The 21,201-nt window shown below is 41.6% G+C and overlaps 1 protein-coding gene across 10 annotated transcripts in view; it reads right to left on the reverse strand.

Moving 5' to 3' along the window:
- The window catches only part of rbm26 (RNA binding motif protein 26), a 146,434-nt gene that overhangs the window by 120,412 nt on the left and 4,821 nt on the right, over positions 1-21,201 (reverse strand). For all 10 annotated transcript variants that reach the window (XM_084338260.1, XM_084338259.1, XM_084338258.1 and 7 more), the window contains exons 3-5: positions 18,446-18,582; positions 13,260-13,351; positions 11,069-11,349 (exon numbers count right to left, since the gene is read on the reverse strand). In XM_084338260.1, coding sequence (XP_084194386.1) covers positions 11,069-11,349; positions 13,260-13,351; positions 18,446-18,582 — 510 coding nt within the window. The remainder of the gene's footprint in view (positions 1-11,068; positions 11,350-13,259; positions 13,352-18,445; positions 18,583-21,201) is intronic.

The following is a 21,201-nucleotide window of genomic DNA, read 5'->3' on the forward strand; positions in this document are numbered from 1 at the left end:
GCAAAATGTAAAAAGAAATTTACCACTAAAGAATTGATAAACGTGGTCAAAGATCCCTCCAGAATATCACATTAACACTTTCAATGCCGACGACGCTATATATCGTTATTTCATGCCCCCCGTTGAGAGCAGACGATGCTAATTGTCGTTTTTTATTTTTATTAGCAATCTGAATTCATATTTCATCAACCGAGTCTCCCGTTGAGCCTCCTCGCTCCACTATGCTGGCGAGCCGTCTGATGAAGAGGGAAGTGATTGCGAGACGGAAAGCAGCCTGGAATATATATTTACAGCAGCCAATAATCAATCAATAAATGCGATCGATATTTGGAATGGCGATCAGGAATTGGAATAATCTTTTTGGAGAACATCTGATCTAAGGTAAGGAGTCTATGTTACCAGTTTTAGGATAATCAGAGCTGTTTTCACTGAGATAACAGTAGGGCTGTCTTAAATACTTCGAAGCTTCGTTCGATGGCACAAGCTTCGAACATTAAAAGAAAATCGATGTTAAAAAGAAACCAATTCATTTTTTTGATTTTTTTTACTTCGGTGTGTGTGTGTGTGTGTGCGTGTGCGTGCATGGGCCATTGGGTGGGGCCGGGGAACAAATACACTGGAGGAAAGGAACCCAGCTCAGCACTGCCCAAATTATATCATCACTATTGCCTGTTTGAAGGATATCATCCTCAAACACATATACACCACCTACACGCCTATTCTCAGTCCTTGCCCCACAATGGTGGAATGAACTACCCACCCCAGTTAGGACAGCCGAATCCCGTCCAATCTTTCGCCGTCGACTAAAGACGCACTTCTTCAACCATTATCTGAAATAAAATTTAAAAAAAAATCTAACCCTAACTAACCTTACTGTCATGCACATGTCCTAATAAACTAACCTACACTGTAACACGCAACACTTTGATGAATATTGTTACTCAGCTGATAGAGTTGTATCCTTCCTGATGACCTGTTGTACAGAACTTGTAAGTCGCTTTGGATAAAAGCGTCAGCTAAATGACTAAATGTAAATGTGAATGTAAATGCCTTGTAGAATTCCACACATAAGAAAGAAAGATACTGGGATGAATAAACAAAATAGGAAATAAAATGTAGAAATGCATGCAATACATAAATAAATATGAATCTCCATATATGAAATAGAACATTTAGATAAGGTGCTACTGAGATGTTTCGGTGAGTTCTTAGTTTTTTTGTGGAAGTAGCCCTTCTTAAAAATGCATGAACATTCACTGATAATTGGTCTGTAGTGGAGTCTACAAGGTCTACATTGCCGGACCATGTAGAATCCGGACCTTGTAGACTGACATAATTCTGTGCATAGTTTAGTCTACACAGGCCATATTTCAAATAATCAAAATCTTACTTCATTCATCTTAAACATTCTTGATTTGGGGGATTTGGTAGTTCCCATGAAATCTGAAGTTGTTCAAACGAAACAGCGATCCACCTTGAATTAAATCACACAGCCGTGTTGGCTGCGTCACAGTCACGAAAGGGGCTACTTAATTCATTAATCCAATCCACTTTATTTATAGAGCACATTTAAAAACAACAAAGTTTACCAAAGTGCTGTACAAGTCCCACAACATAAGATAAAAAAATTAAAAAAAATTATAAAAAAAAATTAAAAAAAAATTTAATTCGAAGCTTCGAATTAAAATCGAAGCTCGACCCCGAAGCTTCGATTGCCAAAAAAAAATTCGAAGGTCAGCCCTAGATAACAGCGTGGCCCGTATGTGTATGTGTGTGTGTGTGTGCTGTTGAGGAAATAAGAGAATCGATTTCTCAGCTAGTTTCTATAGCGTGCATAAGTACACATATACTATCGATAATCTAGCGTTTATTTGAAAACGATTCATAAATAGGCCAACAAATGACAACGTGTCTAGTGTAATCGAGAATATTCCAGTAAATGCCGTTTATGACGGAATCTTTCCATTTTCCTGAAATTTGAGAAAACTATAGCTTTTCGAAATGCTATAAAACAGAAATGAACCGATTAAAAAAACAATCCGTTTCGACAATGTTGACTGCAAACAAGTCATTGATAAGCGACGGGCAGATTAGACACATAAATTATGCGTTTTTAACGCCATCATTGAAGTGGATGCTGGCATCCAAGGACATTAATCAACGTTAATCATCAATAAAGGCACTGAAAGTGTTAAGACACTAAGACCTTGAGGAACACCATAAATTTTTTTATTTTGTATCAAAATGTCATGACATGGAGATTTCTGTAAGAATTTTATTTTTCAACGATTGGATGGAGAGCACTTCCGTCCTGGAAATTGCTCAAAACCCCCCTGAGAGAAATCTGTGTTTTTCAATGTATGTGATGTATAGATTGGGGGGAGATGATAGCATCTAACGGTGCCAGGTCAGAGAGGTGGCTGTGCATGGTGACGGTTTGAACGGTGGAGGAAGCGGTTTAGAGGCAGGAGGCAGTAGTCAGTGTTGTTAGCAGCGAGCAGAATGTTTGCATTCCATCAGAACATCAACAGCTGATAAGAACGGCAGCAGGCACAGGAGCGAGGGAGAGAGGTTTGACATTAATGAAACAGACGTTTTAATGTGTGTTAGAGGTTATTAGCAGTCACATGACAACCAGAAGAGGGGCGGGCCTGTCATTGCTATGGCGAGAATATAGAAAGTATGTTCCTTCCGGGTGTAAGTCATAAGAACGACTGAGAAACGAACCACACAGAAAAGGGACCACCAGAGACTTTGAGACGGCTCCCTCCTCCTCACAGATAGGGGGGTGGGGGGAAGGGCAGCACTAGAGAGGTGCCACGACGACAGGCTTCTGGAATAACCACCAGGCCGTGAGGATCCCCGAGCGGGGTTAAAGGAGAGATCATTAGAATACTTTTCAAGGACAATACGAATTGGTTCCCATCCGATGAGGTTTTGTTTATGAAATAAACAACATTTTTCCGAGAAAAGGTATTCCACTGTCAAGTGTCGAATTCTTACGAAGGTGGTGAATTATTATGGATGCGGATTGCATTAAAGGGGGATGACGAAGATTGTATCAGCCAGTAGGTGAAGACGTCGGAGAGATAAAAAACACAACGCAGGGTCAGTGGATGGATAAATGATAACACAAGCCAAACAGACGAAGACGTGATACTGGCTGATTGATCAGAATCTAACACCCCCCTTATCAATAAACCTAGGAAAACCATAGGCCTATATCCTCTGAATACTAGGCATCTAGTCTGTGGTTCTAAAGTTTCATGAAGCTGTGATTATCCTAGAGGTACATGATTTTATATAGTGAGGTCAGTTTCCAGATCTATCGAGATGTGTACACCTCGTGTTCTAATACTGTGTGCAGATGGGACAGTGACGGACCAAAATGAAGGCAGGCAGCGAGGCTTTTGAAAATAATACATGTAAAATAAAATGTGTACAGAGACATTTCCATTGCTCTTCATTAAACCTAACATTTTTAAATGGACAAATTTAACCTTTAACTCAATGGAGGCCAAACCCGAGATAAGTCTGGTTAGCTCGCCAGCGGTGGGGCGCCAGATCAGAGATTTCTCTGGTTTTGGTCGTTTATTCGATATTTGTATTCATTATTCATCCAGGGACCTTGGTGTTAACATAGGGAATGAGTCTTAGATCGCCAAAGTGCAATACCGGCCGCGTCTATTCTTAACCCAACGCATGTTTGCTTCCGCGTTTGCGTTCTGCTAATCTGATTGGCCACTGACGTTTCTGGTCATGTGACATGTGTGCCCAATCGCGTGACGCGCCCATTTCCGCCTCGACCAGCAGCAAACTACCTAACGCCTACGATACACACTCTAACCTTAACCAACTTCGAAAGAGTGCCTAAGCTTAACCGGCAAAAGAACTTGCCGTCACACGATATCGCCCTGCTCTAAGACAAACTCTAACCTTAACCAACTTCGAAAGAGTGCCTAAGCTTAACCGGCGAAAGAACTTGCCGTCACATGATTGGCACGACCAGAAACGTCAGTGGCCAATCAGAGCGCAAAACGCGAACGCGGAAGCAAACATGCGTTGGGATAAGAATTTAGGCGTACAGGCCACATCCAGCTAGACGACGGTATCGAGCACCCTTTGTAACCTTGTATCTTGGCCTGTGTAACGCCAAATTTCTCCGGTCTCACTTTTCCTTGTAGGGCGAGTGGAGCGGTTCTCCCGGTTCCACTGAAGCGCATCAAATATCCCCGATCCATATGTTGTGGTGGGTTATGCCGTGGACCAAATGGACATCGGATGTTCCAGATGGCGATCAAACAATTGGAATATTATTTTTGGAATACTCCCGATCACAGGTAAGGACTATCTGACGTCAATTTTAGCTTGATCGTGCAATGCTTTTATACCGATCGGGCTGATAAGCATTTTTAGTGTTCAATACGAATGCTGTTACTAACAAACAAATAATCAGAAACGACCCCCCCCCCCCCCCCCCCCCTTTCATGCATTCATGATGAAACATATGACATAGATGTGATTTGGGAATAGTAGCGTGTACAGGCAAGAAACTATTCTATTCTCCTTCTCTCTCGCCTTGGGCCCCTAGAAACTAATGTGAGCCCCAACCTCAGGAACCTTGGGGTAAACTTTGATCAGACCATGCACCTCGACACCCACATCAAGTCGGTGACCCGCACCTGTTTTTTCCATCTCAGGAATATTGCTAAACTCAGGTCGATGGTTTCCCACTCTGACCTAGAGTTGATCATCCATGCCTTCGTTTCTTCTCGTCTAGACTACTGCAATTCGGTTCTCACCTGCCTCAATAAATCATCCATAGACCGCCTCCAGTTCATCCAAAATACTGCTGCAAGACTGCTGACCAGATCAAGCAGAAGGTGTCACATTACTCCAGTTCTGGCCTCCTTGCACTGGCTTCCTATACATTTTAGAATTAATTTCAAAGTCCTGGTGCTCACTTTCAGAGCTCTGCACGGCCAGGCACCAGAATATTTAACTGACCTGCTGGAACCATGTGCCCAGCAGGACCCTGAGGACAGCTTACCAGGACCTGTTGGTCATTCCGCGCACCAGGCTGATCACCAAAGGTGACAGAGCCTTTCAGTCTGTAGCGCCTAGACTCTGGAATGCCCTTCCTCGTGGCCTAAGAGCTGTATCGTCTGTTGAAATTTTTAAAAATCAGCTAAAAACATTACTGTTTAAACAGGCCTTTGGGTAATGTTTGAGCTTCTCCTTCAGGTATAGAATATCTTTTGTTTTGTTTCTCTGTGATGCATTGTGTTTTGTTCTATCTTATCTCTTGAATGGTTTCTTGCTTTTTATTTTAATTTAATTTAATTTCTGCTGTATGTAAAGCACTTTGTGAGCTGTCTCTGTGAAAAGTGCTATATAAATAAACTTTACTTACTTACTTACTTACTTACTTACTTACTTACTTACTTACTTACTTACTTACTTACTTACGTGTGTGTGTGTGTGTGTGTGTGTTTGTTCCCCGTTTTTCAGCATTTAGCTACAGGCATGGATACATTGAATGTAATGATAAACAATGTCATAGGAATGGGCAGGTCAGCGTTTCCGTTCGCCGGTAATTACCGGTATTTGACCGGCAAAATCTGTTGAAGTCCGACATATTTAATCTCTCCGGTCTTAATGTCCGGTGAAAATAATTCCCTGAGTCTAAGCACAATTTGATTATTTGAATTGTATTAAAATAGGCTAAAATTAAATAGCCTATGCGATGAACGAAACAATCATTACATTTGTTTCATCGTTGCTTCTAATAATGACAACGACGTTGTCAGCGAGAGCTTAGTGCTGGGTGTGCGAACTTTTGTAAAGCTGCAGAGCCGGAGCAGCAGCAGCACAATGCAGTACTCCAGCAGTACTCCAATTCAGCCATTTTCAATTCAATGTTGGGTGGGGGGCGATGCTGTGCGGTCCCCAGAAAAGAGCCAATAACAGCTAAATCTGCTGCTCTGCATCGACATACTCTCGCAAATAAGTCATTGGGAGGTGGAGAGAGAGATTGAGTCGTCACGCAAACCCACGATAATGTTGCCGTCTCTCTCTGCCAAATTTCTCAGTTCTTCGCTTGATATAATTAATACAAATGTCCAATATAACGGAATTCGTTAGCTCATAAAAATGTGATTATAACAGACTGTTGTTTATTAATGTCGGGCGACTGCCCACAGACACCTATTTGATTTAAAGTCGGCAGCAGCACAAGTCTCGGGACTTATTTTATTTGGAATATAATGACTTTATACGCAAAAGTAGCCTAGTTTTAAGTACAAATATTATAAATCTACATGGCTTGATGATGTCATTCTTTTGCCTATCAATTGTTTTTAAGCTCAATAAACTCTGACCGGAATTTCTCTCATTTGACCGGTAGATTGAAATCTACCGGACACTGAGGCCGGCAACAATTTTTTCTAACGGAAACCCTGGGGCAGGTATTATATTATTTGAAGATAATAACGTAGCTATAATGAGTCAATAGATAAAAAGCAGTAATGGCATGTACTCTCCCTACTCATGTACAGTAGGCATCCACACTACACAGCTTTTATAGACATAAGTAAACTTCATGGCTCATTTCCTACTCTGGGTATTCAGTAGGTGGTGTCAAAGAGGCAACTACCCATGTGACCTGAGGATAGTAGTAAAACATTTTGAAATATTCAATTGCAAATAAAATCAATTGTTGATTTTTCTGGTCAATTAATAGTTTAGATTAATGAATAATCGACAGATTAACAAAATAATCGTTAGTTTCAGCCCAAGCTCTCGCTAGCGGGGATAAAACCTGCTAGAAGTAGTGTCCCATCTGCGTCTATACTTTCGACAACAAATTTGTGTGTCCACGTTGGAGTTTTGCGCTCCGATTGGCCATGCGCGTTTCTGGTCATGTGACATGTGCGCCAATCGTGGGACGGCAAGTTCGGCGCCTATTTCCGGGTCTAACAGCCTGCAAACTACCTAACGCCTAGTTTTATCACTGGTTAAGCTTAGGCGACTCTTTCGCAGTTGGTTAAGGTTAGAGTTTGGAATCAGGGCAGGCGTTCTATCGCCATGCTCTAAGACAGCGGTTCTCAACAGGGGTTGAGAACCGCAGAGAGCTGCCAGGGGTGCCTTTTTTTTTAATTCTTTTTGGATTACAGAAAATTATCACTAAAGTGCTATCTGTTGCAGCTGCACTGTTTTCCATGAAAATACCATATTTGGATAAGTTTGACCATTTCTCAAAATCTGAAAATCATTATTTAATAAAACACAGAAAAGGATCACAAAGTTACTCTGGATAAAAAAAAACTTTACAGACAACATTGAGACAAAGCTTCCTGACACATCTCCATCCAAACTCTTGGAAGAACTCATTGAAATCTCATCTGATACCACCTGGAGAGCTAGTTTCAGAGTGTGGTGCTGAGTACCAAGTATCTCATGATGCAGCAGTTAAGGTGTTGATACCATTCAGCACCACATATCTGTGTGAAGCTGGCTTTTCATCCATGACAGCTCTGAAAACAAAATATAGGGCCAAGTTGAGCCTTGAGGATGACATGCGTGTTTTGCCTTGTCAAAGATCTCCCCACGTATTGACCGTATTATTAGTCAGCAGCAGCAGACCTCGCATTGAGCTAGAAATGTCCACTGAGTGAACGAGTGCTTATTTTCTGTATTTATATTTTTTGAGAAATGGTAACTTGGTGATCCTTTTCTGTATTTAAAAAAAAATACATGATTTTCAGTTTTTAAGAAATGGTCAAACTTATCCAAATATGCTATTTTTATGGAGAACAGTGCAGCTGCAACAGATAGCACGTTAGTGATCCTTTTCTGTATTTAAAAAAAAACATTTTCAGTTTGAGAAATGGTCAAACTTATCCAAATATGCCATTTTTATGTGCAGCTGCAACAGATAGCACTTTAGTGATAATTTTCTGTAATTTTATTTAAAGAAATGTGCTATTTGATTTACTACTACAAGCAGTGTAATGTCAACAGTACTAAGCCATTTAGACCTGAAACACCTGTTAATAATGCATTATATAGCCTGCATATACACACAAATGTGTTTCCCGGTTTCTTAAATAAACATTTTGAAAGCAAGCACTTTTGTCATCATTGTAGCAAAAAAGACAGGACCGGAAGTCTTTATCGTATGTAGGGGTGCCCTGGAATATTTTATTGAACACAGGGGTGCCTTGGCAGCAGAAAGGTTGAGAACCCCTGCTCTAAGACAAACTCTAACCAACTTCGAAAGCGCCTAAGCTTAACCAGTGTAGAAACTTGCGGTCCCACGATTGGTGCACATGTCACATGACCAGAAACGCGTGTGGCCAATCAGAGACGCGGAAACACAAATTTGTTGTCGAAAGTATAGAGGCGTCCCATCTAGTGCTACCAACTATTGTCAAGATCAAGTCTATACTGTTGATTAAAAGTAATGGATCTGATCGGTACTCTGTCAGCCAATACCCAAAGCCCAGGTATCATATAGAGACTGAAAAAGTCAGGTTGATGCATCAGTACTCTGCATCGACTGATACTTTAAACATGTGTAATTCAGAACCAGTGTCGGTTGTGAAAAATGGCTTGGTGTAGGGCTGACCCCTATCAGTCGATTAGTCGACTAATCGGTCGAAAGGAGCCGTAGTCGACTGGCCAACCTCTTAGTCGAATATAATAAAATAAAATAAAAATTATTTAAATCTTCTTTTTTTTTATCATTCTTTCCAAAAGACAAGAGGCCTAGCCCTTTATCTGCCAGGGATTATTCTGATCTTAATCCACTCTCTGCCACCACTGTAAGTCTATGGAGATGTTCCCCTTCTTTGCAGGGCTATAACTTTTTAAATTGTATTGCTAAATTGACATTACTATGGCCCATTCAACGTCAAGTATCTATCGTTTAGGATGTAGCAACGTTCTACTTTTTCATTCACAGATTCATACTAAAATACGGTCTAAAGTATAAATATGTTTTTATCGTTTTCTGCCGCATTCTGCTGAACGTGAGTTATAGCCATAAATACATATTAGATCATCAAATGTAGTTTGATACCGATTGACGTCAGATAAAAAATGTCAATTGTACAAGGTCCTAAACGTCATGCCTCATCATCTGCTGGTGACCGGAGGGGGGGGGGTTTATAAGTCCGTGGCCGACGTTAAATCATTTATGTAGTATGGGCGATATATAGATCAGAGCAGTTTATATGGATAATAATCAAACACGCTGAAACTCACCGCAGCTTCCTCGTAGCGTTGGCCGATGCTACTGGAGCAAAAAGATCGTTATTATGGGATGTCGATCTAGTTGGTCCAGTTCCAGGTTGTATAATACTATATACGTCCAAATAACGTTGTTTATTGAGTTAGGGCAACCGATCGATTATCCAGTGTGTCGAGATGGAGCCCCGGGAGCGATAGCGAGTGGCCGGACGAAATATGGGTGAGCACCACTTCCGGCCGCTCACTTCCGGTTTTGGCGATTCGCCGATCGGCCACCAGATGGCGGTCTTGAACCATTGGAGAGTTGAGAGGAGATCTGCAGCACCCGTCAAGTCTCCGTGGGTGAAATATGATTGCCATGACAGATTTTTGAAATATTGATCTCAAAGACGCTGTACGACGTCATTGGCAGATTACACATGGCGAGGAATGACGTCTTAACACGTCATTGGCGATTAAAGGGCTAGAAGCGTGGCTAACGCTAATGGCACGCATACCAGAGGCTAACTGCCTACGAAAACAGACAGAGGATTTCACCCATCTAATGAACACACTAGACAAATATCAAGATGTATCCATCAGTGGACCAATTGCATGCTTTTGCAGAGGACAAGAAGCCTTCAGTCGACTCCTTCAGACATTAAGCACCCCCACAGCCCAAATGGATTGATACAAAAAAATAAATAAAATATTACCGGTATACTAGTGTTGTCACGATACTGGAATTTCGACTTCGAAACGATACCTTGAAAAAGTATCGATACCATCAAAAAATTAAAAAGATAATAATATTTTTTTTCTTTTTCTTTTTTAACAAATTTTGCTTTTGTTGCTGGTTGATTCTCCTCAGCTTCTCTCTGGTACTATACGAGAAGATAAATACACTTTTAAAACCCTTTGTTTATCTTTAGATCAGAGAGAGAGAAAGAGAGTGGCTGCTGGAGATTTGAGGTCTATTGAGCGCACCTTTCTAGTTATGACCCGAAAACGAGGGTACTTGAGAGAGAGAGAGAGAGAGAGAGAGAGAGAGAGAGAGAGAGAGAGAGAGAGAGAGAGAGAGAGAGAGAGAGAGAGAGAGAGAGAGAGAGAGAGAGAGAGAGAGAGAGAGGGAGATTTCTCTGGAGCTATGCTCGGAGCATTTATTAACGTTACATTTTCAACAACATTGCTGCTAATTGGACACTTCATGGAGGCGGGGTAACGTTGTGTCGAGTTCATGCGTGTACTAGTGTAGGATGGGCTCGACCTAAGGTTGGAAACGGGGTAGTTGTGTCGAGTTCATGCGTGTACTGGTGTAGTGTGGGTGGGCTCTGCGTTACTCCGTTTCCATGAAGTAATTATAAGGGTGGCCAGCTAGCTAGCATAAGCTAACGGAGGAACGACAGCTAACGTTAGCTAATAATAGCTTTGTTTACAAACTGAAGACAGGGCTGCCCGGCTGTGAGGGGGAGGAGGCTGCAGCAGCTTGTGTCTGTTGCCGGTCTCTGAGGAGGAGGAGGCGGAAGGGCAAGCGTGCTCTGGCAGCGCGTCTGTCTGTCAACAACTTGCGGGAGCAAGCCAGCTGGTATCGGTACTGCAGAAAGTATCGATACTTCAGGAAATGAGTATCGAAACCATTTTAAATATTCAGTATCGATATGTATCGATATTTCGATATTTTTGACAACACTACGGTATACTATATATTTTTTTTTGTTTAGTCGACCAATAGTCGACTAACGGCACATTTTGGCCAATCCGTCGACCATCCAAATCCTTAGTCGGGGACAGCCCTAGCTTGGTGCGTCCATAGCAAGTTTAGAGGTCAGGTTCTTACCTCGGCTTCTGCTTCTGCTTCTGGACCTACTCCGACCCGGCGACCTGCTCCGGCTGCGGTCTCTATCCCTGTCTCTGTCTCTGTCACGCTCTCTGTCCCGATCCCTGTCTCTCTCGCGATCTCGTGCCCGGTCTCGTTCCTTGCTCCAGCTCCGACTGCGGCTCCGACTGTAACCCCTCCTCCGGTTGTAACGGTCGCGGTACGTATCCCTCCTCTGGGGCATGCGGTCGTAGTCCCTCTTCCTGGAGCGGTCGTCCCTCTTGCCGCGCTCATCCCCTCTCCTGAGAACACCAGTAAATAGGAGGGATGAATAGGACGAGATGCAGGCACACCAGCACAATCTAGCTTAAAATATGTAAATAAAGTACTTATCGACCACAGGAAAAAGGTACATATTGTACCTTGACCTAACCATAACCTAAACCACACAGTAACCTTAAACTAACCATACCTTACTCAGTGTTTCTCAACTGGTGGGTCGCGACCTTTGAGTGGGTTGCGGATGTGTGTGTGTAAAAAAAAGAAAGAAAAAAAAGTAAAAAAAATGTTGCACTACCTATCTTTGTGAAAGTGGCTTCTCAGCTCTGGTCCAGCTGAAGACAAAGCAGAGGAACAGATTGGACATTGAGCATGACCTCAAGAGTTGCTTTGTCTACCAGACTCTTGTCAGGAGCAAACAACATCCCCAGTTATCCCATTAGTTCCCTGGGATGTTAAGCTAAGAAGTGTGCTAAGAAGCATAATTATTTATTATTATTATTTTATTTCATTGTGTTTTTTAGCCCTAGTTGCACTTTTGTTGCAACCCGTTATCCCATTAGTTCCCCCAAATTTAGGTCTGTTATGTTAAGCTAAGAAATCTGATAAGAACCATACCATTTGCATGTTCATGGTATCTAGCGACATCTATGGGTCTCGGGGAATGTATTCCCAGTGTCAGAAATATTGTGTCTGTTACTAGGCTTGAGTAAATTCTTGTGATGAAAAGGAGAATATAAAATTATGATTTTTCTTTGCATCTTTGACGGTGAATAACACCATGCTAAAAATGACCAGACATGAGAAACTGCCACTGAGCTCGCTCAGCACCTTCTTGAGATCACGTGTACAAGAAATCTAAGCAAATGAATAAAGGGAAGATGATTAAACAGAAGGTTTTGTAGATACAGTACTGAATTCTGCCATCCGGACACATGCAATTTGAAATATTATTATAGAATATCAGGCCTATAAATTACCTTATTATAGCCAAGTCGCACATCTATGGATCGGGCCAAATCTCCTCTTTCCAATGGCAGAGTTCAATGTGGATTTAGTATCACCAGGCGTGCAGCAAGAACCGTGAATGAAATCTACTGTACTAAGTAAATAGTTACTTTTTTATTATGGAAACTTCTCCGCCATTTTCAATCTGATTGCAACGTCGACTTTTGCTAAGCGTTCACAGAAAGGTAGATAAACTAACTGAGTTCTAATTTATGCCAACAACGTTCAGTTTTGTGGTAGATAATCCCGAAAAGAAATTAAAAAAAAATGTATCCACAAATTTCAACGCTCATCGAAAGCTCAAGTTCTCGTCTCCTCATAACTACAAACAAAATGGCGGCACAGATTTTTTTGCGTCTATATTCACCTGTAACCAAATACATTTCCAGAACTCATTTCACAAATAACACTTTAACCTATTGGTAAACAAACGTATTGCTGAAAATATACACTATGACTGCTGTTTTGACAGGGTTAGAGTCTTTACTCTTGGCTACATTTGGAAGAAAAAAAACGCAACATTAATTCATACAGTCTGGAGAGATGGATTTATGGCTTGGGTCCGGTACCAGACCAGTCAGGCTTAAGACTAGAGGTTAAACTAACAGTAACCGTAAACCCTAACCCCACTGTTACCTTAAACTAACCATACTGTTACCCTAAACTAACCATAACCTTAACCATAAGCCTAACTTTCTATCTTCACCATAACCGTTAAAACGATCATCATAGATTGTTGCGTTTGTATCAGGGACCTACATAGTCTAGTGGTGAGACTTTTGCAGATACAAAATGTAAATACATTACTTATACTACAAGTAAAAATAAATATTACTTATGACTATAACATAACGTACATTAGGTACCTTTTTATCTGTGGTTGATTAGTACTTTATTGTAGGACATAGCAAACAAGCACACACACCTGCCGTCTCTGCTGTAACGAGAGCTTGCTTGGGGAGGACTGTGATTCAGTCTCCTGGAAAACTTCTTATCCCGATCCTCTTCACCACGAGTCTGGAAAGGATAGAAATCAAATGTCGAATTGCTAAACAGAAAACTACGGACTTAAGAATTCCATGTTTTCTTTCACTGGCTTGATAATTCCAAGGTTTCTTTAACTGGCTTGAGAATTCCAAGTTTTCCTTATTATGGCTAAAGAAGTCCATGTTTTCTTTTACCGTTTAAGTGTTAATTTTATGAAACGAGGTTCATCAAATTGTCTTGACATTAAAAAGGGAATTACACCCAAATTAAGAATGCATACATGTTATTCCTATGGTCTACGACAGTCCAAAAGGTATTCGTGAATATGAACAACTCTAATAATAAGCTGCAACCATAGATAATGAATTAGGAAATATGGTAAAGATGACAATGAGAGGTCCCAGAGGAATGTTCTCTCAAAGCCTACATGTGTTTTCATTTAAAAATCAACAAAAAGAAAATTCATATAGTTTATCAGTTATGTTTCCTCTGGCTGCCTCGCCGGCCTGTGTTTGTTTAAGCACCAAAGAAAAGCTTGAGAATTGGGAAACTTAACACTTTGACTGCCACTCACGGCTAATCTCGGGTTTACGATAGTTACGTTGAAAGCCACTCACGCGATTTCCCAGATTTTTTTTTAATTTTAGCGATCTGAAATCATATTGCATCACGCGAGCCTACCCTAGCCTACCCAAGGGCCGCCGGCGATCAGATGTGAAAAAAGCGCTCCCTATCGTCTCCCAGATGGTAAATGGTAAATGGAATGGACTCAATGAAAATGGATGGGGGGAAAAAAATATTCCAGTCCACATTTTCCAGTCCACTGATGCAGCCGGGGTTACCAGAGTTCATCCTGGAGCCTCTGATGTGTTCTACTGTATACACGTTAGATCTATACACTTATCGATTTTTTCGAATGGTGATCAGGAATTGGAATATAGCATTTGGATACCATCTGATGTCAGGTAAGGAATCTATGTTATCAGTGTTAGGATAATCAGACTTGTTTTCGAGGAGATAAGCTTTTTTTCTGATATGTGCTCCATCGGTTTCACTGTAAAATCCATGAGGAAATGAAAACGGCTATTATCAGCGCGCGCCATGGAAATAACATATTGGAATTCTTAATTTGGGTGGCCCTTTAACTATAGGGATGGGCATCGATTTTTCTAATATTCTAATAGTCGTTCAATTATAAAAGAATATTGAATAGTTTATGCAAATATTGTTTTGTCTCAAATATATATATATATATATGTCCCTTGTTTTTACCAGCACATACACTGTAGTGTATTGAGATGGGTCCTTATTTACTATTACACCGCTGAACGCCATGCTGGGTAGAGCTCACTAACTAGCCAGGTAGCATAACAGCTGGGAGAACAGAAAAGAAAGATGAAGGAAGAGAGACTGGAGATGTTACATCCAATCCAACTTTATTTATAAAGCGCTTTAACAGCCACAGGGGCACAAAGTGCTGTACAGAGGGAGCATATTAAAAACTATAAGCAGCACTAAAAATAGATTAAAAAACAAGAGTAGCAAAACAGAGAAGAAAACAAAATAGGTAAACATAGGCAGCAATACAAATTTAAATAAATCAGAGTACTTAAAAAAATATATATATATATATTTAAAAGCAAAGGACACAGTAACAGAACGATAAAACAACAACACAGTAAGACAATAAGATTATAAAATCAACAAGCTACATGGTGTCGAAAGCCAGAGAGAAAAGGTGGGTCTTAACTCTTTCAGTGCCACTCACGAGATTTCTCTGGTTTTTTTATATGTGGTTGCGTGCCACTCACGAGATTTCTCGGAATTATTATTATTATTTTTTTTTGCGATCTGAAAAATTATTGCATCACCCGAGCCTACCCGAGTATAGCCGAGCTGCGCCGGTGATCACTGTGGAAAAAAGCGCCCCCTGTCGTCTCCCAGATGACATAAGTGATTTTGGAATGGACTCAATGAAAATGAAGGAAAAAAATCCGGTACTCCACATTTTCCAGTTCACTGATCCAGCCGGGGTTACCACAGTTCATTCTGGAGCCTCAGATCCCCGCGGATCATGGAGATCTACAGTGTCGCGTTGGATCCATACACGTATCGATTTTTTCGAATGGTGATCAGGAATTGGAATATACCAGTTGGATACCATCTGATGTCAGGTAAGGACTCTATGTTATCAGTGGTAGGATAATCGGAGAAGTTTGATGAAGTTATAAGCTGTTTTGTGAAATGTCTTCTTTCGGTTTCACTGTAAAGTCTGTGAGGAAATCAACGGAGCGATTATCAGTGCGCGGCCGTAATGTGCTTGCGTGCACGTATAATATTGATCATCTAGCGTTTATTTGAAAACGATTCATAAAAAGGCCGACGAATATCAACGTTGTGGAATATTCCACTAAAAGACGATTTTCATAGAATGCTCCAGAATGAGCTGTTTTTTATATCAAAACGGGGGCTTTTCTAACTGCTCTGAAACGGAAACGACGCGATAAAAAAACAATCTGCCTTCACAGCACTGACTGGAAAATAGTCTTTGATAATGCGATGGGCAGATTAGACACATAGCCATAATTTAAAACATAGATTAGGCGATATTAACGTTAACATTGGCGCCGATGGTGGCATTCAAGCGGTAAAACGGAAAACCAGGCGTGGCACTGAAAGAGTTAAGGAGGCCTTTGAAACGGGGCAGTGATGAGGCCTGCCTAATCTGCAGTGGCAGCTCATTCCACATTTTGGGGGCGACAACAGAGAAAGCACGGTCCCCCCTGAGCTTACGCCTAGTTGTAGGCACTACTAGGAGCAGCTGGTCAGCTGACCTGAGAGAGCGAGAAGGTGTATAGACCTGCAACAGCTCAGAGAGGTAGGGTGGGGCAAGGTCATGAAGAGCTTTAAAAGCAAATAAAAGAATTTTAAAATGAATCCTAAAGTGCACGGGGAGCCAGTGGAGTGAGGATAAAATCGGTGAGATGTAGTCATATTTACGGGTGCCAGTTAAAAGACGTGCAGCAGCGTTCTGCACCATCTGAAGGCGAGCCACTAAGGATCCACTCACCCCTATATAAAGTGCATTGCAGACTGCAGTAATCCAGCCTAGTAGTCACAAATGCATGGATTACTGCTTCAAAATGCTGCGCCTGTAGGATGGGCTTAATTTTGGCCAGCTGCCTCAACTGGAAGAAACTCGATTTGACCACGGCCTTGATCTGGCTGTCAAATTTAAGGTCTGGGTCGATTTTTACACCTAGGTTCTTCACTAACGGTTTGACATGTTGTGCCAGCGAACCCAGATCTAGCAGTGAGGTCACAGAGGGGCCACCAAAAACCATGACCTCCGTCTTTTTGTCATTAAAATTTACATGGTAGCAACTAGGGATGTCTGATATTATCGGCCTACCGATATTGGCATTCAAATGTAATATCGGAAATTATTGGTATCGGTTTTCCAAAAATATATATATATATTATATATATATATTTTTTAAACCTTTATTTACCCAGGCAAGCAAGTAATAACAAATTCTTATTTTATTTATTGTGAAAAGTATGCATAATGTTGGGTTAATTCTAGTGATGCACGATATATCGGCCGCCGATATAATATCGGCCGATATGGCCGTTTTTTTACACATCGGTATCGGTCCGATATCAAGATGGGGCCGATATCCGATATTAAAAAAAAAAAAAAAAAAAAATGTTTTTTTTTCTTTTTTTTTTTTTTCTTTTTACATGTTTTGGCCTTAAATAGTTTCAAAAATCAGTCATTTCTGAAAATAAGTTACAAAAGTAAAAAAATTATGCGTTAAAAAAGTGTTTTCTATACAGAGATATCGACATCGGTAAATATCGGTATCGGCCAGAACAGCAATATTAATATCGGTTATCGGTATCGGCCACAATTTTCACATCGGTGCATCACTAGTTAATTCCATGACAAGAGATATGTAAGGGATAATGTATAGCTATTATGTTATTTTGCAACAATGACAGAGTATAGCTATACATTATCGCGCTTATTACATGGCTAACATACTAACAATATACCTAATTCATTTTACACCATCGACAAGACGAGATCAAATGCAGACGCAGTTGTTCTGTGGCTCCGTCCGCTGTCAGCCCAAATAAAGTTATTATGATTATAGCCGGCAGCCGGCAGGTGTGTGGACTGATTGCACTGATGCAGTGTGTGTCAGTGGGCTTGATTGCTCCAGCGCGAACATCGGTCATTATTGCCAATAATCACCGGTGCGGCGGTGATTATTGCGCGTTGCCCATGGCAGCTGTCAGTTATCGAAAAATAATTCACAGCTGTCAGGGGCTATTAACCAATCACAATCAAGCATATCGGCGAATGTTAAAACGTTAAAATGTATAGCTACGAGGTCATTGTCGCAAAATAATTTACCTTCACTGACGTTTAAAACACCTCGCCGAGGCGGCTCGGTATTTTAAACTCCGTGTCGGTCAATTATTTTGCGACAATGACCCCGTAGCTATACATTATCCCTTACATAGGATATCGGTAAAAAAGCCAATATCGGGCGGCTACGTGGCGTAGTGGGCAAGGCGCTCGCCACGGAATCTGGAGACGCTGGGCTCGCCTGTTCGAGCCCAGCGCTCCACATTTGCTTTCAGTTTAGCTGGTCGTCCGTACTAATACACATTGGCCGTATTAGGGGGTGGGAAACTGATGGGTGGGGATCGGGCGTTGTGGACAGCGACTCCTACAGGTCGGTTGGTGCGCCTGCGCAGTGGAATCAGGAAGTGTCGGGGGCAGCGTGAGCCTCCCACGCGTTACTCACCACTGAGAGATCAAGCTGCGCAGGTGAAAAGATGCGACTGCTGTTACCTCAAGTACCGGAGGGGACTTGTGCTATGTATGACTTAGTCCACATTGCAGCCAGCTTGTGGGAGGCAAGAAACAGCGTTCGTGACAGGGGAGGGTTGAATTGGATGATACGAAATTGGGATGGTAGAAAATATAGGAAAAATGGGAGAAAAAGTGGATTAAAAAAAAAAAAGCCAATATCGAACATCCCTAGTAGCAACGTTTGCCATGTTGTTTTACCAGTGGCTGGAGTTTTGCCCTCTTTAACGACACCTCACCTCGTCTTTCTTGGGCTCATCTTTGTCTGGGGGTTTCTGGTGAAGCTCTACTTTGACCGCAGAGGGCTGCTCTGGTTGAGGGAGGTAGCTTTTGTCATTCACAGCTTCAAACAGCTTGTCCACAAAGGTCTGGGTCTCTGCAAGGTGACGAGAGCAACACAAAACAATAAACTCCGTGTCCATGAACACAATCCAGATAAAACAACAACACGATATGACTTCACATCAAGTGACCTTGCAACTCAACTCGCTCATCTATGAATAACCTTTTCATTATTAGGTTTTGTGCACTTCCTACCAATATGGTGCAATGTGATAAAATACTAATATTGTTGGTCATGATTATCAAGGTATAATAATAATAATACACTTTACTTTATTTGTATAGCACCTTTCATACAGAAATTGCAGCTCAAAGTGCAAGGTTTTAGGATCTAACATCCCAACAGGCCACCTTGTTTATGGTTTGATTCGGTTTTAAAAATAGACAATACTAAAAAGAGTAAGATAGAATAGACAAGAGTAAAATAGTGCAATAGTGCAGTGCAATAAGTACAATAGAATAGACATGAAATGAGGACATAAAGTACAGACATATAAAATCAGAGTATAATCACCTATGTACAGATCAGTAAACACTGTTAAAAAAGGCAAAGCAGCGCCTCTACCACCTGAGACAACTCAGGAAATTCCGAGTATCAGGGAAGATACTCCAGTCCTTTTTTTTTTGTATCCTCTTTTTCTCCGCCTGATTTTCTATGCTTTTTCCTCCCATCCCAATTTAGTCGTTATGCCAATTCACCCCCTCCCCTACTTGGTCGCTGTGCGCATGTTCCCCCTACTGGTCAGTGGTCGGTACAAGGGAACCCTGAAGTCTACCGCATGCTTCCTCCGACACATGCGGAGACAGCCAGCGGCTCTCTTTTCACCTGGCAGCGAGGACTCTCATTGGTGAAGTGTAACGCGTGGGAGGTCACGCTGCCTTCACCACTTCCTGCCTTTCGCTGAGCAGGCGCCCAGACCCGACCTGTAGGTGTCGCTGTCCACAACACAAGATTACCACCGACGACTTCCCTCCCGCTAACTCAGCCAAACGAGTTAGTATGACGATCGGCCCAAGCCGCAGGCAACGCTGACTCCGGGAGTCGAGACAGCAGCCTCTTGCATTGGTGACGACGAGCGCAATCTCCGCTACACCACCCGACCGCCTACTCCAGTCCTTCTACTCTGGGGCTGTGGAGAGCATTCTGACTGGGAACATCACTGCCTGGTTTGGCAACTGCACTGCCCAGGACAGGAAGGCTCTACAGAGAGTAGTGTAGTGTCAGCAGAGCGTACTACGGGTATTGCACTACCACGCCTGCAGGACTTATACAACAGGAGGTGCAAATCCAGAGCCTGCTGCAGAATAATAAAGGACCCCCACCACCACAACAATAGCCTGTTCAATCTGCTGCGGTCAGGGAAGCACCTCCGCATACACATGCAGCAAAAACAGAGAGACTCAGACTCAGCTTCTTCCCCCAGGCCATCAGAACACTGATCTCTCCACACACAAGCACACATGCACACACTAGGGCTAGGCCAGTGGTTCTCAAACTTTTTACACCAAATACCACCTGAGAACGTAGCTGGCTCTCCAAGTACCACCATATGACCGGCGTTAAAATACAGTCTATTCAGCTATGCACAGTTCACGCAGGAGGCAAATGTATTCCTAATACCATTATTTATTGTTAACTTTTGTCAGACACAGCCACAATGTACAAAGGGATAGCACTAGAACTAGCAAACGCTTCCACACAACTCATACAATGCAAGGGGCATTGAGAACATAATAACTAACATTCTCACATAGCAAGTGAGAAAATGAAGAACTGTATTTCAGCAAATGTACTTAATTCTCTCTCCATCTCTCTCTCTCTCTCTCTCTCTCTCACACAGCAAGCAATTGTCCGTCATTCTCTCTCACACTCACACACACACAATTATTTTGTTACAAAAACTTTATTTCTTGCATTCTGGTGCAGGAATTTTTGAATTTGTACCCTTTAAATGCCAGTGTTTGTGATGGGCATCACAAATTATTGTAAAAAATAAAAGTAAACACATATTCAATACATTTTTGAATGTTTACCCTTTAAATGCCAGTTTGTGTGATGGCATCACAAATTATTGTTAAAAAAAACACAAAAAGTAAAATATTTACAATATATCAAATGCAAAGTACATTTTTCTGGGGGGGATTATTACAGGCTAGGCATGTGTCAATGATTAGCAGCAACACATATTTTGATGGAATTTTTGTAATGTCAGATTTAACACCAAGTCTTTTCAGAAAAGTGGGAGTATTTCATTTTTTATCTGACATTATAAGAAATCTAAAAATAAATGGTTATGATCAGGGCTGAAGTTGAATTAAAGATTTATGACCGTTTAGACTGCATTACTCTCTGTCACAGTGATCTCCTGGTTGTTCCCCACTTAGATTATCTAACTATCGCGCTGCCGCAACCAGAAACACTGGCCTGGCCTGCTTCTAAGTTCAGTGGCCTGACTGCAAAAAATAAATAAAAATAAAAATAAATTTTAGCTTTTTTGGAAATGTTTTCAAGTACCACCAGCAGTACCACCAAGTACCACTAGTGGTACGCATACCACAGTTTGAGAACCACTGGGCTAGGCGATATGGCCTCTAAATGATATCACAATATTTGTTGGCTATGTCACGATATACATCACAATATTTTGGCATT

Source organism: Notolepis coatsorum (genome assembly GCF_963971535.1).
Source record: "Notolepis coatsorum genome assembly, chromosome: 2".
NCBI lineage: Eukaryota > Metazoa > Chordata > Actinopteri > Aulopiformes > Paralepididae > Notolepis > Notolepis coatsorum.